The sequence below is a fragment of the Podarcis cretensis genome, assembly GCF_951804945.1.
Source record: "Podarcis cretensis genome assembly, chromosome: 7".
Taxonomy (NCBI): Eukaryota; Metazoa; Chordata; class Lepidosauria; order Squamata; family Lacertidae; genus Podarcis; species Podarcis cretensis.
This window is the reverse complement of record NC_137176.1, coordinates 28835709-28861205: the sequence shown is the minus strand read 5'-3', so window position 1 is coordinate 28861205 and position 25497 is coordinate 28835709. Positions and strand designations below refer to the sequence as shown.

Here is a 25497-nt window from a genome sequence, read left to right as displayed (position 1 = left end):
GGTGATTGGAGCGGATAGGAAGGAATTCTCAAATCAACACCTGGAAAATTATTGACACTATATTATTGGGGGTGGGGAAGTCAAATGATCAACAACATTATGAATAATCAGTGGATAGTGCTGTGACAAAAGCACACTACAGAATAGCCGTAGTTGTGGGCAAGTAGCCAATACCACCTGCCTACCACTCCCCTCCGATGTCTGTTTTTGCTAAATCACTTCACAGCTGACTCTAGTGTACCTTTCTGACAGCTGCCTTTACACCTCGGTGCTCCCTCCTCTATGGAGGGAAAAACATTGGTATAATACAGCTTACAGGGCCCTTCTGTGCAGTCCATGCAAATGTCCAAGACAACACCAGCACCAAATTTTCTTGCTTCCTATTGCACTTCCCTCACCATCAGAATTTCACTACCCTCAACCTAAAGAGATGCTATCTACATAAACCATGCTTCCTCTGTACAGCTCATTGGGTTAGGTGAAAGGGCAGTTTGTGCAATATTGGTGTTTGTGTGTACAGTGGATGCTCTGTTGCGATTTGGCGCTTCTGCGCATGCGCTGAAACCCAGAAGTAACCCGTTCCGGTACATCTGGGTTCGGTGTGGTGCGCAACCCGAAAACGCACAACCTGAATAATAAACTACAGTTCCCAGGGTTCTCTGGGAGAAGTTGCACATTGTAAATGGGCATTCAATGTGGATTGAGTTTAAAACCCTCTTAAAAGGCTTTCAAGCCACTTAAAAAAAAAAACCGGTAAAAATTTAAAATACAAAAACAAGCCAGGTGCACTATCACCCATCAACAAAGGCTGCAATCCTAAGACTTAAAGGTAAAGGTAAAGGGACCCCTGACCAGTTGTGACTGACGCTGGGGTTGCGGGGCTCATCTCGCTTTATTGGTCGAGGGAGCTGGCATACAGCTTCCGGGTCATGTGGCCAGCATGACTAAGCCGCTTCTGGCGAACCAGAGCTGCGCACGGAAATGCAGTTTACCTTCCCACCGGAGCGGTACCTATTTATCTACTTGTACTTTGGTGTGCTTTCGAACTGCTAGGTTGGCAGGAGCAGGGACCGAGCAACGGGAGCTCACCCCGTCGCGGGGATTCGAACCGCCAACTTTCTGATCAGCAAGCCCTAGGCTCTGTGGTTTAACCCACAGCGCCACCCGCATCCCTAATCCTAACGCTTACCAGGGGGTAAATCGCATTGAAGTCAGTGCGACTTACTTCTGAGTAGACAGGGTTAGGATTGCACTGTCAGGCATCCGAACAGTTAGAAAACTTGCATTTTTAAAAAAGAAAAATGCCGCCCCTCCAAATTAAAAACAGCATTTTTACATAAAAAGTCGGGGGGGGGAGATAAATTAGTACAAGAATGTAAAAGTAAAAAAATAACACACTCACACACAAACACAAAGGGATCTAGCTATTTTATCCCAGCTGGAGGCTGGTTTCTTTTTAACTCTTTAACACTAACCATCATGACAGCACTGAACGAGCATATAGGCTTGGGTGACGTCACAGCGACCGACTCCCCCCCCCGTCCTCCCGCACTCGGGCGGCGAACTTCCCCGCAAAACGAAAGCGCGCTCCTTGCGCATGCGCCGTACTCGCAAGGCTTCCCCGCCCTGCTCTCGCACGCACTATGGCAGCTGCGCATGCGCTGTCCAAGCATTGAGCCCAAAGTCAGCCCCTCCACGGCCGTTGCTGGCAGTAAGGAACGAGATGAACGGTGGGGGTCCCGTGACCCTCAGCCCAAGTAAAACTGGAGAGCCGCCTCTGTCCGGCGGCGCTAGTAAGAAGCGAGGCTCGCTGGGGGTGTCGTCCTCACATCCTATATTAAAGGGTAAGAAGGGCTCGTATTTTTAACCCTCAGTGAGAGAATAACAAACGCGGGTGGTACGCATGCGCAGCATCGGTTTCTCAGTCTGAAAAGTTTTTTCCTAGAGCGCATGCGCGGCATAGGTTCTCAAGTTGGAAAGGCGCCCCCTGGAGCGCATGCGTGAACGGGTCCTGTTTGAATGGGCTTCTCTAGTTTAGGCGGCTGTTCAAAGGTAAAACTTACAAACGTGCCCGGAATGGAAAGGGGCGCTAGATAACTCGTAAGGAACTCGTGAAACCGAGTTCGGCGGTGCTTTTTAAAGAAGTGTGTAAATAGGATTGCAGACTCCAAAAAAATGGTCATGGCCGTTTAACTTGCATAACATTTGATCATTTGGATCCTAGGTAAGTTATGCATCTCACTGTGAAAAAATTCTGTGGAAGGAAGAGTTTTATTTGAAGAGGAGATCTACTCTGTTAGTATGAACAGTGGAAACAAATAAGAGCATATTCATAAGAAATTCCTTATCTGCTCTCTTCCACATAATCATTGAGAGAATATGCTTTTAAATGGGCTGTTGCCCACCCTTTTTGAAAAGGTTACCAAAAGTTGAGTATAAAATAAGAGTGATATACCAGGGATGGGAATCTCATTCAGCCTGAGAGGAGATTTTAACGTGGACAGTTTTCCAAGGGCCACATTCCGAGGGTGGGTGGAGCAAATGATAAAACAAATAAAACAAAACAGGCCAACATACATGCTGGCAAGCCAGCAGAGATTCCTCTGCCTGACTTTTAAGAGTAACTAGCAAGTCATGGCCATGTATTTTCTAAATTCTGCTAGTTCTAACAGTGTCAAGCACCTAACAACAACAATAGCCAACCATTGTGCCTCGTTCTTAGGCTGCAATACTATGCCTGAGAGTAAGTCCCACTGAACTTCCTTTTGAGTATCCAGCGGTATTTGTACTGCAAGTTATTCCATTTTCTTAAAACGTTTAAAAGTTGCCAAGTGTTTGACTCTGAGGAGGATCCATGGATTTGCAAAGCCAGACCTGGAACAGCTCACTGGCCTGAGAACAGGGCATACTTTGGTAATATAGCGCTCTGAGCGAGGACAAAAATTGCCCCCCTGCCCGGATAAATATGGGTTTTATTGTTAATTTTGTTGGCATCTATCTGCCTCAGGAGACAATAGAGGAGTGCAGCTTTGGGAGGAAGTCCAACTGTTGGAAGGTTGCAGCACCTGCTGTGACTGTGATATGAGAAAGACATGCTTTGTTGCATCTGGGGCAGATGCATAGCTGTCAACGTTTCCCTTTTTTTAAGGGAAATTCCCTTATTCTGAATAGGATTCTTCCCAAGAAAAGGAGAAAGTTGACAGCTATGGGCAGATGAAGGCGTTTGGTTGTGCTGCTGCAGATGCACCACAACATTTCTTCCCTCTGCGCTCCTCCCAGAGGTCATTCCTGGAGGTGGCAAAGGAAAGGGAATGAAACTTAGACAGGTGGGATACCTTTCAAATGCCATGTAGATCATTCCACTTTTTACTGTGCTTCCCAGTGCTGTGTAATACAGACTCGATTTTTGGCATGGTATTCTATACAGTATGCTGCTTGAGCAGCAATTGAGTGGTGGGGTTAGGATTAGTATAGTGCTGCCTTGCAAACAAGGGGCAGTAATGTGGATTCAGCCATAGTCAGAACAATGTTTGGGTACAGTATTCCCTGCAAATATCTCCTTAAGATTTTGCATATAAAAGCCCACAAAAATTGTCACTCCTTGCTACACGCCTGATTTCAGATCTTTGGAAATTGCTTAGAGATTAGCGCTGGGGTCCTCTAATTGCTCTGAAAAATTCCTAACAATCCAGTCCTATGCTAGGTTATGCATGTGTTTAGGTACAACTAATTCTACATAGGTCACGTTTTTTAAATCCCAAAAATTATGATTGAACTGCAGGACCTTTCAGCTTGGCGAGTGGTGGCAAATGTTGAGAGGCTTCACAATGTCAACGATGGAAAGGGTGCAGACTGAGCATAAAAACCCCAATGAGTTGAATAAGTTAGTTAGGCCTCTTTTATTTCTTTAAAAATGTGCTACTCCAACTATTTTATAAAACCTTAGAAAAAAAATCATTAATCTCTGTGTACAAGCTTTAAAAAGCTCAGTTATTTCTGTTAAATATTATTCTGTCTACAGTTCTAATTGCCTTTTTTTTTCTTTAGGAAGCAAAGTACGTAGTATTTGGATAGTGTAACTTAATGTTGCAAAGTTATGTGCCTATCCTTTCATATTTAAAAAGCCCTTTACATGTTTGGCTGCCTCCTCTGCTAGCCAAGGGGAAGGCATTTTAAGGGTGATCCAGCCCAGGCTTCGTATACAGTGGTACCTCGGGTTAAGTACTTAATTCGTTCCAAATGTCCGTTCTTAACCTGAAACTGTTCTTAACCTGAAGCACCACTTTAGCTAATGGGGCCTCCTGCTGCTGCAGCTGCTGCGCCCCTGCTGCGCAATTTCTGCTTTCATCCTGAAGCAAAGTTCTTAACCCGAGGTACTATTTCTGGGTTAGCGGAGTCTGTAACCTGAAGTGTATGTAACCCTAGGTACCACTGTAATTCATTGGCTGTTTTACTGCACTCAAACTTGGAACTAGGCCTGGGCGATATATCCATATATCATCCAGGACTGATATTAGGGGCAGACTGTGATGACGAATATTATTTCACTATAAGGCAGCAAGTATAGCAAAACTATTTCATCAACATCCTGAAGGCTGTTCCCTCCGTGTAGCTAATGGAAAAAGAGTGAAAAAGATAAAGTACAATAGAAAGGAAGAAGTGGCCTGCCAAAAGAGGAGATGGAGTTTGGGGGTTGGAAGAGAGAGAATATCGGAGAGGCAAGAACCACCATGATTTCTTGCAGGTCCCTGATAATGCATACTTGTTTTATTTATCATGAACATGTCTCGTTACTTTTCTTATAGATGTTGGAGAAATATATTCCAGACTTTTGGATCACAGACCAGTTATTCAAGGAGAAATTCGTTATTTCATTAAAGAATTTGAAGTAGGTTTGATATTCTATATTCTATATTTTGAAATAATTTACCTTGTAAATGGGGGAGGGATAGTTCTAAAGTACAGTCATCTTCAGATTTCAGAGAAATGTTTCATGAATGGCTGTTAATCTTTTTTATAAATAATAAACCCATCATTTTGACAAGTAAATATTTTTATAAATTACAACAATTATTCAATCAGCTTGTTAACATTTCATACTCCCGACTCCTTCCCCCTCTTTCTGTGGTTCTTTCCATTTCTTTCCATCTTCCTGCATGCTCCAAATTATCTCAACATATTTTGTTATATATTCTCGTATATATCTCATATATATATTGAAACTGCAGGTTTTTACATTAATCCTGCCAGTGTCTTAATCTGTTTACAATTTGTTTATAAATGCTCAATAAACCATTGCAATTCCTTTTAAAAAAATAGTTATCTTGATTTCTTATTCTTCCAGTAAGTTTTGCCGTTTCTGTGTAGTCCTTAACTTCTGTATCCATTCCTCTCTCATCAGGACCTCTTCTTTTTTCCATTTTTTGGCAAATAACATTCTTGCAGCTGTGGTTGCATACATAAATAAATTTCTATACTGTTTAGGTAGTTCTGATCATATAATTCCTGAAAGAAAAGCTTCTGGTTTTTTAAATAAATGTTATCTTAAACATCTTTTTCAGTAAGCTTTAACCTTATTACAAGACCACCACATACGAAAAAAGGTACCTTCTTTCTCTTTCTCCAACACATATTCGATTTGGATTTATACATTACTGCCAATCTACTAGGTGTTAGGTACCATCTATATAGCAATTTCATATAGTTTTCTCTTAAACTATACCCTGCTGTAAATTTTATATCCACATTCCATAAATATTCCCATCCATTTCTATATTATTACCAATATCTATTGCCCAATATACCATTGAAGATTTCTTATTTCTTTCGGATTTTCCACAACTCTTATCTCCTACATTTATTCCATTAATGCAGGGTTTTTCTTGTTTCTTCTTTATTTTCCAAGCCAATAATTTCCCTGACTTGTTCAAATTGTTTCTGCTTTAAATATTTAATTTTCCACTCTATTTCCTGGTTTATTATCATTGAAGATTGTGTTTGCAACATCTGGATATCCTGTTTCATTATCTTTTTTCAAGGGGAATTTATTCATTACCTTTCCTTTTTATTTCTTGTAAATTTTCTTGTTTTTTCTGCCCTCTTATCTTTCTTTTGTATGCATTTTTTTGACAAGTAAGTATGGAATAGATTATCTGCAGCTTTTGGATGTTTGCATTGCTCATGACTCTGTCTCTGTTGAAAATGCCAGCTGTTGACAATTGGGGACCAGATCTTTAAAAGCATGGAAATCATAATTTGGCAGTGTTTCAAAGCATCTAAAACTTGTAGTTTCATTTACAACCACAAAGACTATTAGTGTGATTTTTCTTTCTCTTTTTACTTTTTAATAAAAGATCAGATTGTACGGCTTCTGGCCTTACTGTTTATCTGCCCTTTAAGATCCATCCATATGGAAAGACACACCTCTCCTTGTCTCCTGCCACTGTCTTTAATACTGTCACTGCTGCCGTTTCTAACAGAAGAAACTACCACATTAGTTTTCTCTCTCTCCATGTTTTCATGAAGGAACAAATGATAGCAGTAGCAGGAAAAGGCCAGCAGGGAAGGAGGAGAAACTGGTGCAAAGAAACAGGCATTTGAGAGCATTCATGGGGAATCTCCTTCCCACACCTGCAACATTTAAAATTATCCCAAGGAAATAATACTAAGTTCTTGATTTTCATAGCCTGTCTGAAAAATGAAAGCATTTTTTAAAATTACCTGTAATGTAATCAAACCTATATTTTCCCATATTAAATAGATACCTTTGGGGTTTTTTTGTTTTTATATGTTGAATATATTTTCCACAAGATGGCAGCAAAACCTCAAGCTGAATGGCCAGAGCAGAGATTTGTGTGGACCCTGAATTTAGTGATAGCTTCCAGTTGGTTTCTGTTAAGAATTGTTGATGAAATGAGCAAAAGCAAAACGTTTTAATTTTTTTTGTTTTTGAAAAATGAGATGTATTAATAATGAGGTTGTGCTCCATAAACATTTAGAAGCATTAAGTGAGAAAGGTCTAGATATTCTGTACTGTTTAAAAACACTTTTAAAGGGGAGGTCCATTTACTAACTTCAAGATAGCATCTAAATAACAGCAAATGAACCTTGTGGAATATATAGAAATGCCCCCTTTTTAACTTTCTCAATAGGAAAAGCGTGGTTTCCGAGAAGTGCGGGTTCTTGAAAACTTGAAGAACACAACTTTTGAGACAAATGACCAAACTCTGCCAAAGTGTGAACAAATGATGCAAGGGAACCTAAATGAAGCTCTCGGGAGATGTAAGCTAGAAATTATTGGTTTTCTTCTATGCCTTTTACAAAGTGTTTGGATTCTTAGACACTAAACAGCTCCACATAAAGTTGGAGTCTTTATGTAAAGTAGCCATCAGGTGGCCCTTTTATTCACACCATTATGGGCCATATTCAAAAGGAGATAAAGATGTGAGTATTTTCATCCTGAGTTTTCCCTGATGTTTTAATTGTAGAGGGAAACTGCTGTTTAGTTTTAAAAGCACTTTGCCTTTTCAGCAGTAGGAGATACTACCATGAAAAGAAGTCTCTGACTTTACAAATTGTCCTCCCTATCCCCTCCTTGTTATGGCTGTTAACACTTCCATTTCCTGTAAAAACAACAACAACATTCCATTCTGAGCGAGGCTAGCAATGGGTGGGCATGTCAAATGATGCATGAATTTGGTGCATCATAGTTAGGCCTGCATGGCTCTAAGGCAGCAAGATGGGATCTGGAAGGAACCATCCAACACACACACACACACACACACACACCCCTCCCAGGGTATGTTTGAAAGGTACACTACCTTACTGAAGTTAAGCAGTCTGGGTCTGGTTAGTGTTTGGATGGGTGACCACCTGGGAACCATGTGTATGCCACCCTGGGTCCCATAATGGAAAGAAGACAGGATATAAATGTAGGAAAATAAAAACCACTGTATGAAGTTGCAAGGATAAGATGGCTGGAGATATACACAGGCAGCAAAACTTGGGAGATAATTCTAGTCCTCTTTAGCCATATATTTATAAGTTGCCATGTTTAAAGCAGAAAATGGTTGCGAATATTACATTTTTACATAGTTTTTTCAGCATCCTGCATAGATCCAAATGTCTCAATGACTAGCATAAAAAGTGTTATGCAACATAAGTGAATATTTAAATTAATAGAATATGTGTAGGCACAGAATTTAGACTACCTTGATTCAAAAATCTCAGTGGCTTTTAAAGTTTACCCAGTCATGTCAAAAGGCATCCTGACAAGGGCATCCTGGCTAAAACTAGACCGCAATATGGTTAAGATCCACAGCTTCTCTGTGCAGTGAGATTAAATAACTCTTGTCAGAAATGTGTCCCTTAAGATGAGCCAATGAAACAATTGTAACCTATACATTTCAGTACAGGTAGCCAATGAAATGATCAACAGACTCCAGGGGAGAGAGCAGGAAGAAAGAAAGGTAAGGATTAATAAACTAGTTAAGAACTAATGCCGGGTCTATTCTGGTGATAGTCTACGTAGTTTTTATGTAGTTTTTTCCTTGCACCAAAAAAACACTGTATGGTTTCAGAATAATTGTTCTGCGCCTTCAATCTTCCCTTCTCTACTTTTTCCTTCCCTACACCTACAGCAAGTTAGGTTTTGCTATGGTAAACGGGATTTTGTGGTTTCTTTTGTTTCATTTCTTTGTTCGTTCTTACTATCTCAGCAGCAAGTGTTCTGCTGCTGAGTCTTGTCTTTATATTATAATACTGCATTCAACACAGCATATAAGCCAGGGAGGAAACAACTAGCTGTGAACCAATTAATGAATGCTTTAGCATATGCTAAGTAGTGGATGCCTTACGGTTAAATATTTTTCTCCAGGTACATACCAGCTCTCTTGTCACTGGAAAAGCATGCTAACACACAAGGGGAGCTATGCTACCTCTGCCCCGACCACCATTCTGCCTTTCAGATTGTTAAGGGCTACACAGTGAAGCAAGGAACCTCTTGTATTTGTGGAGGCTCCCCCCACCCTCGCATTCTGGACCTTTAGATTTTCTTGGGTTCCAAAAGTTTCAGAGAGCCTCCATGACCACAAGAGGCTCGCTTTTTCTCTAGGTCACCCTATGTAAGGTGGAAGGAGACAGCAATGTAGGGAGCTAGCACCCTAGTCCCCACAGCCTCCTCCTCGTGTATGTAACACACTTTCCAGATGACTGAAGGGTGCGTGATGTCATTTTGTGCGTCTACGCAAGCGGCGAAACCTGGAAATAACCCTTTCCGGTACTTCCAGGTCGCTGCAGAACGTAACCTGAAAGAACATAACATGAAGCGGACATAACATGACATATGACTGTAATGCCAATCCATAGTTTGCATTCTGCAGACCTCTGATATGTTGCATGTGTTGAAACTGATGATCCCTGAGACTGCCTGTGGCGTTCGTATGGAGCCCCCGGTCATTTCATGGACTATTGACCCGTACACCACTAATCCGCTGCCACCAACCAGGTCCTCCCCGGTAAAACACTTAGTTTCAGTCGGGTTCTCAAGTTAACAATGAAGATTGTAGTTTATTGCAAACACAACTAAACTTTAAATGCATTCGAAATGCTGTTACCCTTTACCCTCTTAGTCTTATTTTATCCTGTCTCTAACTCACTCTAACTCTTCTTCCTCCCCTCACACAAGAACCAACTGCACTAACTGTCTCTCTATTTCCATCTGTCTTCCAACTGCTTTTTCCCAACTGTCTAAACCTCTGGCTAAGCCTTTTAAAAATAGGTAGGCTCCGCCTCTGGGCTTTCCTATTGGTCTACCTATTAACCCTTTCTCTCCCCCTGTACAGACGTTTCCAAAAGAACGGGCAAACACCACACTGCCAAATGGTAATGTGCAAGAAATTTGCAGATTCCTGCAGAGCCTTCAGTAAAACAAAAGTTGGTTCTAGAAGCTCACTTTCCTTCAGAATAGCTGCAAAAAATGTAGAAAGAGGTTGAGGAGAGCCGCCATTAGTAAGTCTTCAAGAAGCACTATAAAAATAACAGAGTTACTAGATCCTCTTCCACTTTCTCGGTATGTGGAAAGTTTTTCTTAGAATTTCCTTCACAGCTTGAGAAAGGGGAAAGAGATGGTTAAAGAAACCCAAATCCCTATTTTTCGTGGAACAAAAATATCCAACAGAATGGAAATGTAAATCTTTCCTGCTTAGTTGAAAACACTGAACATATTATGAATACAGCTTATTGAAATGGAAGTGTTTCATACTTGTGGATGTTATTTAATGAAAGGCCATATTATAAGAACATGTGACTCACTGGAATCTCTCACATGGCTGCACATTGCTTGTTTGTAATACAGATATTCTAAAACCTCAGGATTAGGAAAAACTGTGCAAGAAGTTAATTCTCCATGTTAGTTCTGTACTTCACTATTATAGGCAACCTGTTCAGCTCTTTAGGCTGTAATAGAGCTGCATTGTAAGATGGCTGCAGCTACAGTCAATGTTTCTATTTGTATATGAAAATGATGGATAACAGTTAAATGATATCAGACATAATATGGATGTAAAATTCCCAATTTATTCAACTTGGCTAAAATATTGGGAGTCTACCACAGGTACACACATTCCCTCCTCTTCGCTTACACACGAATTCTTTCCTTTAGCCATGATGCAGTGTTACATCTGCACCAATGTATACCTTTACCCACTTCAAGCGCTGGCGTCAGCCACTAGTTTGAACCTAACCACAGTTAAAGTTAATATTGGTGCAGATGTAATACAGTACCATGGTAAGAAAGCCCCAAAGAAGTGGTTTCGGGTAGGGCTGGGCAATATATTGATATGTAATCTCAAACCGGTTGGAAGTCCATGTGGTGATATCAATTTCATAGTTTTTGACCTGGCAATATATCACAAATCATGATGTGCATGTGTGTGCTATGCAAGAACCACAATGTTGGGGGAAACGTGAAGCCAGCCAATGCCTCTACATAGCTCCTTCCTTATTTCAGACACGATTGCAGACACTTTCTGTCAATACATGTGGTAGCAATTTATTCATATATCTGGTAGATTTATCATGGTAATGGCTGTGTGAAGACTATAGGAGATCCACAGCCAGGGAGATTTAGAATGTTTCTGTCTAATGTTCAGAAATAGCACAATAGTGAGGCTTTAGTATTGGTTGAGGTAAATGTATGTTGAACATAATGCCCCAAACCATAGACTTGACCATGCTCTTTACCATGCCAGTCTTATCTTGTGTCACTTTATGCCTTAATTGGAAAGGACTGCTGAAAAATTCTTTAGAACCAGCTTTAGTTTGCTCACCAGATTTCCCTTCCAGCCTTTGCACCATCCTGGGAAAGCTGAAAATTATTATTTTTTTAATTGATGGCTTTCCCTAGTTTATGTGCGTCATTGGGCAGCTTAATTCTACATGAACAAGACAGTCCTGTGTCCTGACTACACTTCACATTTCTTATGTGTGTATATCTTAAGATGGAGGGTGACAAATACTAAATACAAGGTTCTTGTGATCCAGGGTCACTTTTTATTTTTTAAAGGAGCATATCAAAATCAGTGGTTGCAATGCTGTATTTCATGCATTTTGCTGAAGTTAGCTATATAAGAGAGGTTATTAAATGGAATTGGCACTGCTTATTAAACTTTCAAGTTAAATATTGAGTGTTGCCAGTCCAGAGCATAGCCAAGCACTGTGTCTGTCTGGGTATTTATGTTAAAACAAAAACAAATTGAAGTGTCTGATAGGATGATTTTAAAAAGACAGATTTTGCTTTGTTCATTTACTTAAATTTTCCTTGTTCTGCAACAGTACCCAAAGCAATTTGTCCACAGCACTGTAGAACAGGCAACAACCATTTTGCACAGGGGCTACATTCCTGACCCTCACGTGTGTTTCACCCCCTGCCCCCTTTTCCAACCACTTTTGGGTTACGGCGATGTGTGCATGCGCAGTCATACGTTGGTTAGTTGTTGCCTGTATACAATTGCACATACTACAGGGAAAGCGCTAGAAACAGCACCATCCAGTTTACAAATAGCAGCAGTGTAAGAAAAAAAGGCAATAGTGCAAGGGGAAGCCACAAACTAGATATAGCAGATAGCAAATAGCAATTGTGGCGGGGAGGGGATAAATCAGAATGAAAGCAAGCCGCAGCAGGGAGAAACTGAAGCCAAAGCATGGTTGGGCAGTTGTTTTCTCACCCATGATGGTGGCACAGTATAAGGGACCCTGTTATAGTGAAAGCTGGTTTCCATTCTTGCCTTGTTAGCAGTGACACCCGCTGTGCCCTGTAAAGTACTTGTCATTTTTTTGTTATATTTTTGTACCACGAAACCTAAACTGCATGGATGTTTTCTTTTGTAATGTCCTTTTCCTTCTCAGCTTCAGACTGAGAAGCTAATGGCTGGTGAAACACGACGCAGAGCTCTGTGGGAGGAGTTTGTGAAGGAGCAGCAGAACGCAAAAGCAGTCGTGGACGAAGAGCACATCAAAGCGATGGAGCGCCTCAAAGAGCAATATGCCGCAATGGAAAAGGACCTCGCCAAACACACTCTTTAAGAAACTCTCGTGCTCAGTAAGACTGCTCCACATTTGCAGTATTGCTTTTCTTCTTATTCCAGCATCTTCCAATTTCAGGGTTACCAAGGAAGTACCAGAATTCAAATAGCATACCAGGAATAACAAGGAATTGGGGAGGGAGGGGCTCTATAACTACTGTAATTATTCTTTGGCACTGATACTGGCAGCATTCAGATGATCAAGCCTTTGCTTAATAAGCCAGGATATTCACAAGCTCAGTGCCATCACACTCACTCCCTTTGCTCCCCATTTCCTTTCAGTGGAGAAACAAACCAGGAAGCCACAGTTAAGCATAGCTTCCTGTTGTGTCTGAACTGGGAAACCATGCTTAATAGCTCCCAAATAAGTGAGAATTTGTAAGCCAACTTTAACTCCATGGACATGGTTCATTGTGGCCTGGCTTGCTTGGTAGCCATTAACCATAGTTTCCTGGTCCAGACATAGCTGAAAGTTTATGGTTAACTGAAGTTTTCTGGCTTGTTTCCCCACCCATATGAAGGGTGCCATACAGGTACAGGGAACATAAACTTGAGTTACTAAACTAAGATAGGATTTGATTGTCTGAGGCAGGTATTTATGTTGTGTTATTTTTAAAAAAACAAGTCTATGTAGCAGCATAAACAGTATTCTCCCATGATAATCTAAATTAGTTTCTCTGTTTCTATGTACAACCATTCATCTTGTAAATGCATCCTATTCTTCATGCAGGGAAGTCAAATGAGCTCTTTCACAATTATACCTTGGCTTTCAGAACAAGGAAGATGGTGAAAATTTAATTTGATAAATCCTCCAAAGCTACAAAGTTACAGAAGTACAATGCCCTGAGCTTTATGGACAGACTTTTTGCTAGAAAGCTCACCACAAAGAAATCTGAAAGATCTCTCAGAAGAACTGATAATTTTAAAAAAAAATAAATAGAATAGCAAGAATGGGTGACAACCTGAGATTTTCAAAAGTATTATTCCTCCTGTTATCCAGCATTATAGGGGACAACTACTCCTTTTTTTTTGAGCACTGCATGTGAGCAACTTTTGCTCGAGATGAACAACTTCACATATCAATTTGTGTTCTTACAAGGAGATGGTATTATGGAGCGTGATGAGCTCCTGTTTTCACTGTGATTAATCTGCATTCAGTATTAGAATAACGGAGGGAAAGCTCCTTGATTAGTCCTTTGTAACCTAACTTTCAAACAATTCATTAATAACAGGATGAAAGCCAAGGCAGGCTAAGTGAGGAACAGGAAGATCAAGTGTTATTTTAACAGCTAGGCAGTGCATAAAATAGGAACATGTAAAACAAAATTACTCATTATCTGTGTTGCAACTGCAGATGGCCAACAATGGTTGCCTGTGTGAATGTATGGCTTAGTGTCAAGGCTCCATCCTGGCAGCCTGTTGATAATGTGATTAAAGTGAGCAGAGGAGATGGAATAAGTATTTGTGATTTCTTTCAATAACACTGAACTTCTGCCAAGCTGCTCTATCCACTACCGTAGGGCTGACAGCTTCATCAATCATCATCAGGTACCTGGGCTGAAAAGAGCACTTGCCAGCAACTGAGGCATGCTGGAATGTTGTGATTCTCTTGTGGATTGGGGGTGGGGGGGCAGGAGGGGAAATGGATGACTTTAAAGCATTTCACACGCTGCGAGGGGGTCGGGGAGAACCTCTAACGAAATTAATGCAAAGCAGTTTTTCAGATGTCTGTGAACTCACTGATGTGGTGAAGTAAATTAAGAATCTGCATGGCTTATTATAGAATTGAATTTGAGGCAGTTCAGAAGGTCGCTCTTGGTTTTTAACTCTCTTGGTTTTCAAAGCAAATGCCGACTTTTTGTAACTCAGATATTGGTGTCTTTTTAAAAAATAATTTCTTCTGTTGAAGTTAACTTAAGGTATGACGCCACCTGTGTGACCCTTTCATGGGTTTTATAGCTCTGAGGCAGGGATCGAAGGAAATCCCTAGCGCTGTGCACATCTGGGTTCAGCAGAAGCAGCAGTACTTCCCAGAAGATGTAGCTGCTAGTCTCTCACTATCTGGAATTGGCTGCCTTACATCTCGGCTTTACAATTCTCTAACACCCAAAGCCTCCTTTTCCTTCCACTCCTTGTCTGCTAAAAGCTCACAGCCCCTCTTGTGCCTAATTTGGGTGCTTCTCTTGTCCTACTTTCTTCTTGACCCCTTCCACTGCTCATTTCTTTTCACCAGCAAACTTTTTCAGCAGGGGGCCGGTCCACTGTGTCCCCCAAACCTTGTGGGGGGGCCGGACTATATTTTGAAAAAAAATAAGGAATGAATTCCTATGCCCCACAAATAACCCAGAGATGCATTTTAAATAAAAGCACACGTACTACTCACGTAAAAACACCAGGCAGGCCCCACAAATAACCCAGAGATGCATTTTAAATAAAAGCACACGTTCTACTCACATAAAAACACCAGGCAGGCCCCACAAATAACTCAGAGATGCATTTTAAATAAAAGGGCACGCGTAAAAACACGCTGATTCCTGGACCATCTGCGGGCCGGATTTAGAAGGCGATTGGGCCGGATCTGACCCCCGGTCCTTAGTTTGCTTATTCATGCTTTTCACTGTTGATTTCACCCCTTTGCCATCTCCATCCTGCCTCCTTCAGCCACTCTAATTATTAACCATCCAGTTTCCTTACCTGCATAGTACTTTCATATTTCGTGTCAGTAATATACACCAGGGGTTGGAGGACAGTGAGTTCAAATCTTGAGCTTCCCCCTCACTCCTGCCCTGGGCACTTCAACAGGTAGGTGTGGTTGCCCACCCATCAATATACATTACCATGACATCAGATTACCTCCCCCCTGGGTGGATGAAGGTCACATTTTAAAAGCGCCATATGAAAGCCCTGCTTTCAAGGAACAACTGTAGGGCACTTTAATGCTCTCTATTGTTCCTTGGCAGCTGCAAATTTACCTGACATATATAAAAGCAGGTATATATGATGTGCTCAAGGTGTGCTCAATTAGGACCCCTTCCAAGCATAATTTATTCCACAGATCGGAGGGTCTCCATACCTGATACATGCATTTTCCCAACCTAAATCAATGATATATGCATTTTCTTCTACCTACATCATATTCCTGCTTCTTGCAAGAAAAAAAAGTTACTCCATCCATGGTTGTTTCATGAGTCATTTGTTACAATCGTGTTTGTTATTAATTTGCTGTTTCATTTGTTTTCTTCCCTCCCCCTGTTACTCTCAATGGGAGTCCAAGCTGCTTTTCTTCTGCCTGTAAGTGCTGTGTTCTCTGTCCAATTGGCATTGGATTTTCAGACATTCTGCTACCCCTCCAAAGGATCAGACCTGCCAAATTTCAGACAAATAGGAAAAAGGGCCCCCATTGTTAGGCTATGTCTATGTCTGTCTAAAGTGGCATTTATTTTTAGTCCAGGTCCTGGACACTTAATAGCTGCTCACATATAGCAGACTAATTCCTCCACTCCAAGTGAATATTAAGGCTCTAGGATCCAATGAACAAGCCTAGGGACACTCCATGTATTACAAGAAATAAGCTGTATAGTTTGGGGCTTGTGATGAGATTTTAGTTTGCTTTATGTGAGCAAAATTGACTTTGACTGAAAACAGATTTAACTAAGAGCTGCTCATTTGCTTTTTTCACCCTTCCCTCCTTAGGTAACCTCCACCAGCATGTATTCCGAGTTTAGAGAAAAACAAAAATAAATGAGTAACAAATTAATATGTGCCAATTTGGAATTCATCTGGCATTTATCTTGTATTTCAATTTTTAATCAGTTGCCAAAATGAATCTGGTTTTTCTAGCATATGCTATCTTGGCCTTTGTGCTCCCTGCTTCATGTCTTTCAAACTTCCTAGAACCTCGTCTCATCATTCCCCTTAGTCTGCCCGTAACAGAAATAAAGTTCATCCCGTCTCTAAAGACATTTTGTCCAAGAATAGCCAAAACAGTCTTTCACTTCCCTCACAAAAGCCAGACAGCTTTTGAAAATTCTGTTGTCTGCATTTCGTTCCCTCAGTACTTAAAATGCTTGTGGACATTCAGCGACAGCACAGCAGCTCAGCCAACCATTGGCAGAGATTTTAACTGCCATGAGATCTCACAGCACATTACAATATGTATGTGCAAACTGGCAAGAGTTCCTATGCCGGCAACATCTTTGGTAGCAGCAGTCATGTTAAAATGTTAGGATGAAGAGGCCAATGTTATGTACTGAAGTTCTCACCCTGGGCCAGCAGGGGGGATACTGTAGATAGTTTTCACTCAGGTCCACATATGCAAAAAAGGGATTGAAACTGATGTTCAGTGATTGGATAGTTACAGAAAGTGTTACAGTTGCATTGTAGTGGAACTCTATATAAGCAGGCTATCTGAACCCTTCAATTCAATTCTGTTCCGGCCTGTGAATAAATAAGAGCTGTTTGAAGAATCGCTGTGTCGTCTGATATGTTCACCCACAACTTAACAGCCACCATTTAAAATGGGTCAAAATTGACCACCCATGGTTGGTAGAATTTTCAAAGGAACCTAACAGACAAAGTTCTCTGTCCTCATTTCTTAGTGTTAACACAGGTTCTTTGAACTCAGTACCTGATATAACTTCCAAGAGTGTTTGATACTACACCCTAAAATATACATAGCAGGGTGGATTTGATTTAAATCAAATTGATTTAAATCACGATTTAAATCACTAGTCAGTAAGACTTTATTTATTTATTTATTTATTTATTTTTACAGAAAGACTCATTCTTGCTAGTATACTCTTAGTATTTACAACCATATGAAGGTTTTGTTTTTGTTTTTTTTTAAGATTTTTTATTAAGAGTTTTGTTAATACAGTAGAGAAAAGACAGAATAAACAAAGAATAGACATAAAAGAAACAAACATAAAATTTAACATCTTGTGATACCCATCTTTTCTTCATCTTTGGACTTCCTCACATCTCGCGCTCCTGCGTTCCAAATTTATAAAACTTTGGCCAGCAACTTATCACCTTATTTCCATTCTTATTGTACATATTTCCAATGTTTTGTCCCTAACTTTGAATATTTTTTATCTAGGTCTTAGATATCTAGTTTTAACACAATATTTATTCAAAATTTATTTTTCTCATAAATTTCACTCCTTCTCATAATCTTTTTAACTAACTTTATGGGGCCCTGTTGTTTTCAAATCTCTCATCCTTCTTAGCACTCATATAGTTTACAGTGTTTTTGTAAATAGTCCTTAAATTTCTTCCAGTCCTCTTCCACTGCTTCCTCTCCCAGGTCTCGGATTCTGCCGGTCATTTCTGCTAGCTCCATGTAGTCCATCAGTTGCATCTGCCATTCTTCCAGCGTGGGCAAATCTTGAGATTTCCAATATTTGGCGACGAGTATCCTTGCTGCTGTTGTTGCGTACATAAATAATGTTCGATCATTCTTTAACACCCTCTGGCCAACAATGCCCAAAAGGAAGGCCTCTGGTTTCTTAGGAAAGGTATACTTAAATACCTTTTTCAGCTCGTTATATATCATTTCCCAGAAGGCCTTAACCCTGGGGCAAGTCCACCAGAGGTGGAAGAACGTTCCTTCAGTTTCCTTACATTTCCAACACTTATTATCTGACAGGTGATATATTTTCATAATATTTTCTTTCAAGGCATTACATGCCGTAAACTTCATACCGGTGGTCCATAACTTTTCCCAGTCAGCAAACATGATATTATACCCAATGTCCTGTGCCCACTTTATCATAGCTGATTTAACCATTTCATCCTGTGTATTCCACCTCAGCAGCAAATTATACATTCTTGAAAGTAATTTAGTCTTAGGTTCTAACAGTTCTGTTTCCAATTTCGATTTTTCTACCTGGAATCCTAACTTTTTATCCAATTTAAAAGCCTCTTTAATCTGAGCATAATGTAACCAATCTCGCACTTTATCTTTTAGTTTCTCCAAACTCTGCAATCTCCAATTGTCTCCATCTCTTTCTAATATTTCCCAATACTTTGGCCATTTGACCTCCATATTGGGTCTTTTCACAGCCTTAGCTTCCATAGGTGATAACCACCTTGGGGTCTTATTTTCTAATAAGTCTTTATATTTTGTCCAGACATTAAACACTGCTTTCCTTACAATATGGTTCTTGAAATTCTTATGAATCTTAACCTTGTCATACCACAGATATGCATGCCATCCAAAAGCATTGTTAAATCCTTCCAAGTCTAAAACATCAGTGTTTTCAAGAAGCAGCCAATCTTTCAGCCAGCAAAAAGCTGCTGATTCATAGTACAACCTTAAGTCTGGCAGGGCAAACCCCCCTCCTTCTTTAGCATCAGTTAATATTTTAAACTTAATTCTGGGCTTTTTGCCCTGCCAGACAAATTTAGAGATATCTCTTTGCCACCTCCCGAAACACTCCATTTTATCCACAATCTGTAAAGTCTGAAAAAGAAACAGCATCCTTGGCAATACATTCATTTTTATAGCAGCAATTCGGCCCAACAAGGAAAGTTTCAGTCTTGACCAACTTTCTAAATCTCTCTTGATTTCTGACCAGCACTTTTCATAATTGTCCTTGAATAGATTGAGTTTTTTTCCTGTTATATTCACCCCTAGATATTTTACTTTTTTAACCACGTTTAACTCTGTCACTTTCTGAAACCTTTCTGACTCTGAGACTGTCAAATTTTTTTCCAATACCATAGTTTTCTGTTTGTTTAATTTGAAACCCGCCACCCGACCAAAGTCTTGAATCAATTGTAATGCCCTTTTCGTACTAGATTCTGGCTCCTGTAAGGTCAAAACTAGGTCATCTGCGAAAGCCTTAAGTTTGTACTGTTTCGCTCCGACCTGAATTCCTTCCACCAACCGGTCCCCTCTAATCATATTCAAGAGCACCTCCAGGACTGAAATAAATAACAGAGGGGAAATAGGGCAACCTTGTCGTGTTCCTTTTTCAATTTTAAACTCTTCTGTCACCACATTGTTAACTATCAATTTAGCCTTTTGTTCTGAATAGATTGCATCTATCCCGTTTTCAAATCCCCGTCCCACTCCCATCCCTTCCAGGTTTCTCTTCATAAACTTCCAGGAAATGTTGTCAAAGGCCTTCTCCGCATCTATAAATATTAACACTACTCTTGTATTAATATTTGTTTGCAGAAGTTCCAAAATGTCAATAATATTCCTTGTGTTAGCAAACAAATGTCTTCCTGGGAGAAAGCCTGCCTGATCTTTGTGAATCACTTAGCTTAACACCTTTTTAAATCTGTTTGCTAAAATGTCTGCAAAAATTTTGTAATCCACATTAAGAAGGGAAATGGGGCGGTAGTTCTTAAGTTGTGTCTTTTCCAATTCTGATTTAGGTATCAATGTGATGAAGGCTTCTTTCCACGTTTCCGGTGCTTTCTTCCCCTCCATAATCTCATTGCAAACCTCCATTAGTGTATGTGTCAAATAATCTTTCAATGTCTTATAATATTTGGAGGTAAGCCCGTCAGGCCCTGGGGATTTGCCCAGTTGCATATTCTGAATGGCAGCTTCAATCTCTTGTTGTGTTATTTTACAGTTCAGGATTGATCTGTTTTCTTGGGACAACCTTGGTAGTCCATTCTTTATCAAAAATTGTTCTATCTCCACCTCGTTTTGCGGCCCTTGAGTATATAATTGTTTAAAGTATCTCTGGAAGCACTTCCTAATCTCCACAGGGTTCTGAATATTTCTTCCTTCAATCTCTAGGTTAGTGATCGTATTTAATTTTTGTCTCTTTTTTAACTGCCATGCTAGCAGTTTTCCACATTTATTTGCCGAGTCGAATGATCCTTGTTTCATCAACTTAACTTTCCACTCCACTTCCTGATTTATCAATTTGGAGTATTGTGCTTGGTGAAATTTAATTTCTTTCAAAATCTCCTTTGACTTCGGTTTCACTCTTAGCTTCTTCTCACATTCTTTAATTTTCTCCAAAATCTTATCTTTTCTCTCATTTTGTGCTCTTTTCTTTGCAGCGTTCTGTTGTATCAGAAACCCCCTCATGACCGCCTTACTTGCATCCCAGATGATTCTTTTTTCCACCGTAGTGTTCAAATTTATCTCAAAATAGTCCTTCAAAGCTTTTTGGGCCTTTTTGGTAATCTCCTGATCTCTAAACAGGTTGTCATTCATCTTCCATCTAAAGGAGCCGGTTGGGCTTAATCTCATATCCATCTTTACAGCGTTATGGTCGGAGCAGGTCTTTGGGCAGATTTCCACCTTTCTCGTCTTAGGTGCCAGACCTCTAGTTATCCATATTTGGTCGATTCTTGTCCATGTCAGTTGGGCTTCAGAAAAGAATGTTCCCTCTCTTCCCAGGGGGTTCTTTGTCCTCCAGATGTCAATCAAGTCCATACTGTCAGTCGGTTCAAAAAAAGTTTTAGGTAGTCTGCCATCTTTTGTCACATTTTGGTTTTGAGACTTGTCCATGTTGGTTGAAGCCACCCCGTTCATATCTCCCATCATAATGATGTTGTCATAGTCCAGATAGTCCAGCATTATCTCATGCAGCTTCTTGTAAAATTCCGATTTCCCCTCTGAAGGTTTTGTTTTTTGGAGTAATAAATTTTCAGAGTAGTTTTTACAATTATATCAAAAATTACTGATTTGGTTATGCTATTAGAAATACATTGACAGATAATTATGAAATTATTGTGAGGTTTAATAAGTTAACGGTTTATATTTGGACAACTTTTCTGCTGTACTTTATTGGAAGGAGAAAAATAACCATTTCCTTAATAACAATTTAAACAATTTATTTAACTAAATCAATAACATTGTAGCATATGTATCCATGTTTGTTAACTGATGTGGTTAAACAATTTTTAAAAACCTTAGACTGAGTTTTAGCACACATGAAATACTTAAAACAAATCCTTATTTCCTGATGAATAGCCTTTGGACTATAATGTAACTTAAATAGAAAACTATCTTCAGAAAGATTTTTCCTCCAAAAGCATTTTATTGAAAAAAATCCAATTTAAATAAAAAAAAATCCAATTCAAATAAAAAAACCCTGATTATATTTCACCATCAGTCCCCTCTGAACTCACCAACTGCATTTGCTGTGGGAGGGAATGGTGCTTCTACTGGGCAAATGACCCTAGATGAACCGTGTCCTTGTATTCTGTCAATAAAGTCTAGTATTTCATTGTGACTTTTACTGGCAATGTAAAGGAAGCTGTTTCTTGTTTTATTATTGTTTGCTCAACACTTTTTATGCAAAAACAAGAAAAAATATGAAGAAAACAGACTGTGATCAGTCTGCTTGTGAAAATTGCTCAGCCTGCTGACATAATAGTCAGTCACTTGATATCATTGTTATATGATTTGTTGCTCACCAGCAGGTGTCAGTATGAGCACTGAAGGTACTATGTGCATCTGAGATGTACTTATCTGCATTCATACCAGTTCTAACATCCCAGCCTTCAAACATTACTTAGAAGCAGTGCTTCTCTTCTAGAAAATGAAAAAGGTGTAGGTACCCCAGGAAAAAAGCACTGCTTAGAAGGAAGTCCCATTTCAGCTTCTTTTTAAGGACATCTTTATACCTTTTTTGTGCTTTTTTGTCTTGAAGTAATCTAGGGACGCGGGTGGCGCTGTGGGTAAAAGCCTCAGCGCCTAGGGCTTGCCGATCGAAAGGTCGGCGGTTCGAATCCCTGCGGCGGGGTGCGCTCCCGCTGCTCGGTCCCAGCGCCTGCCAACCTAGCAGTTCGAAAGCACCCCCGGGTGCAAGTAGATAAATAGGGACCGCTTACTAGCGGGAAGGTAAACGGCATTTCCGTGTGCGGCTCTGGCTCGCCAGAGCAGCGATGTCACGCTGGCCACGTGACCCGGAAGTGTCTCCGGACAGCACTGGCCCCCGGCCTCTTGAGTGAGATGGGCGCACAACCCCAGAGTCTGTCAAGACTGGCCCATTCGGGCAGGGGTACCTTTACCTTTACCTAATCTAGGATAAGGTTAAGCTTGCCTGTTGTTGCTAACTTTAGTCTTCAGTTATTTGGGGATATTGTGCAGCCTGCTTTCTAGACCTTGAATGAGAGACCCTAGAGAAGCAACATGTGAAGAAAGAAGGAATTCTGCTTACTAAAACCAGCATAAAGAACCAGAACTCAAGTGTCTTTGATGGTATGGATTAGTAGCCTCTGGCCAGTGAAGAGTGTCACTGAGAGGTGATTTGCTTGTTTGTGCTTCTGACTGTTTCTCCACATAGAGCAATCACCCACCTACAGTCTGAAGTGGTGAAGTCTATGCCAATTGGCTCTTCCTCCTTACTCTGCATGAGCTGTTCTCAAATAATTGTTTTCCTGGTCCCTTTCCGACAATATTCCTACATTGTTCGCAATGGAAGGCTCGGTAAAATATGTGTTCCCCATCCTTTCAATATCTGTTTTTCAGCCAGGGATCTGTGAGCATCCTTAAGGGCTGTGGGGGGAAAAAAACCCAAAAATTGCAATTGCAGAGAGGAATTCTCTGCCAACTTATTTGGGAGTGGGTCTTAGTGAAACCAATGGGACTTCCTTCTGGATAAAAATCTACAGGAGCAGGATGTCAAGTGGACATCATTTGTTCACAGGACCACAGGAGACTAGGGTTAGACACATTACAGTTTACTTCACTTTAACCCACATTTAAGATTCTACCAAGTCAGCACTAAAGAATTCTGGTTGCTTCTTGAGGGGGATTTACTGATTGCTTAGACCTGCTTCTGCAACATTGAAAAAATAATGCAGGAGTTTGGTTACTACTCCTCTTTGACAAGCACCACACATTCATGCACTGTTCTTGCAATGACTCCTGCCACAGGGCCAGATCATCCAGTTTCTAATCTGAAAAAAACTTTGGGTTGTATTCAATCAAGTTATCCCATTAACAGAAGGATTTCCACTTGTGCAGCAGACCTTCCCCTACTTCTATCCCACCCCGTACACCCCTCAAGTATGTTCTGAGAGTTCCCCCAACCCTCCAAAGCAGATGGGGGAGGGCAACAGGTAGAGGAGAAGAAGGGGAAGTTCTATTGCACTAGTAGAAGTTCTTGAATTGATGGGAAGACTTCATTGGATACAGTCCTACATATAGTGGATCAGTAAGCTTCACTGAGTGCATGACATAATGCTTTATGCGTGGAATGGAGAAATGGAGCTGGGTGTTAGCACTGCAGTATCATACTGTACCAGAAAGTAAGGCAATGCTGGCATGGCAAAGAGCTGCAGTGTGGGCTCTTTCCATGTGACTTGGGGCTCCTCACATTATCTGGTACAGGAAGAATTCAGTAGCCTCTGTACCGCAAGAATAACATCACAAGAATGAGCGAAATCAGTTTTCTGATTTAGATGACCAGCTGGCATGCCATACAAAGTTACCCAGCTAGAATTGAGTTGTTGAACTATAATTGTCCCAATATCCCTACTGAAATGATTTTCCTTTGAACTACCCATTTTAAGATGAAAACAATTTTGCACAATTGTCATTCTTATTACTCATAATGCCTTGTTTGTTTGGATCACATAGAAAAGTTCTGATTTGTCCCAGAGGCACGTTCTGGTTGTAGCTGATATTCCATTGTATAAACGTCCCTTTTTAGTCTAATATAATAGGTTTTGTTTGGTGGGTGCTTTTTCTTTTTTTCTTTTTTTCCTGTTGCTTGCATGCCGTCTGAAATACTTTCAGTCGCATGAACAATTTGTCTGGGACAAAGTCTTATCTACAGAAAGTCTGATTCAGCTTCAGAGACTTAAGACTACATGGTCTTGTTGTGTTTGTTTCTTTTTAAAAAAAGAATACATATATGTATGTGCGCCTTGTTAAAAAACATTGCTGCCCCCATCTAGGAACAATACAACACTCACATCATTTCCTGAAAAACGTGTAGAGTTGGAAGGCAATTATCTACTTACCAAACAAGCTAAAACAACAGTTCCTGATATTCTTCTGAAATATTTCAACTTCCCAAGAATCCGGAAAAAATAGTTCCATGAGATGGTGCTATGAATGAAGGTATGACATTTCAGTTTCCTTCGCTTGGAATTTGACATCTCAGGGCAATAGATTACTGTGTATTTGGCACTGGTGAGGGAGGAGATATCAAGTGAGCTGTGGGCAGAGTGACTGCAAATGACACGTTATTTTTCTTCAGTACAGGAACAATGAACCGTTTGTTTATGTTTCTCTCTTATAGTCACAGGCATATAGCTTCTTTCTTGGTGGCCTTTGAGCAACATCATCTGAACTGCCAGCAAGAGAAACAGGAACCACATGATGAAATAGTTCAGTAGCAATAGACACCCATCTTTTGTTTGTATGTCCATAAAGTAAAATTACTAAATAAACTGTAAACTGAATATAGTGGAAAATAATTTGGGGAAACAACATTAAGAAGACAGATGGTTTTCTTTTTGTTTCCTTTCTAGCAGTTCAACAGCATTCCCTTTGCGATAGTATAAATGTGGCCCTCCATCTGTGGTTGGGGTGGTCAGGGGTGATGGGAGTTGTGACATGCCCAAAATTGTTGGATTACAAGTTCCTCAGCCTTGTTACAAAGTAAAATAGGACAGCATGGTATAAATACTGCTTTTACAATCTCATACATGGCATGTATTCTCAGTCTTTAGAAATCATTAGCTATTAACTGAAACTGCAATAGTATTTTGAGTGACACTCTTCTACAGTGGACATTCAAAGGGAATGCAAGGGTGATTTGCAAAGACGTCTGCTTCAAGCTCAGCTTCTCTGTTTCCTTATTAACAACTTCCTTTTTGTATCTGTGGAACATGCCCTTGCTAGACTGACATCCAAGAAAAGGAGAAGGTCAGATTAGTTTACTGGGTACAGTATTTGGCTTTTGTGGGTTGCATTGCTGAGTTT

The 25497-nt window shown here is 40.3% G+C and overlaps 1 protein-coding gene across 4 annotated transcripts; it reads left to right on the top strand.

Moving 5' to 3' along the window:
* The first annotated feature begins 1582 nt into the window (after positions 1–1582).
* On the top strand, positions 1583–24974 carry BLOC1S5 (biogenesis of lysosomal organelles complex 1 subunit 5). Of its 4 annotated transcripts, XR_013840769.1 has the most exons (8): positions 1583–1844; positions 4806–4888; positions 7152–7281; positions 8410–8468; positions 12406–12598; positions 22663–22805; positions 24465–24630; positions 24812–24974. XR_013840769.1 is itself a non-coding variant. In XM_079983888.1 (6 exons), exons 1-5 carry the CDS (start codon positions 1598–1600, stop codon positions 12580–12582), a joined length of 696 nt encoding a protein of 231 aa, XP_079840014.1. In that variant the 5' UTR covers positions 1583–1597; the 3' UTR covers positions 12583–12598; positions 13312–14039. The 4 variants fall into 4 exon arrangements, 2 of the variants coding, with proteins under 2 accessions (XP_079840014.1, XP_079840013.1); XR_013840768.1 differs by lacking the exon at positions 22663–22805; XM_079983888.1 differs by lacking the exons at positions 22663–22805; positions 24465–24630; positions 24812–24974 and adding an exon at positions 13312–14039.
* The last annotated feature ends 523 nt before the right edge of the window (positions 24975–25497 follow it).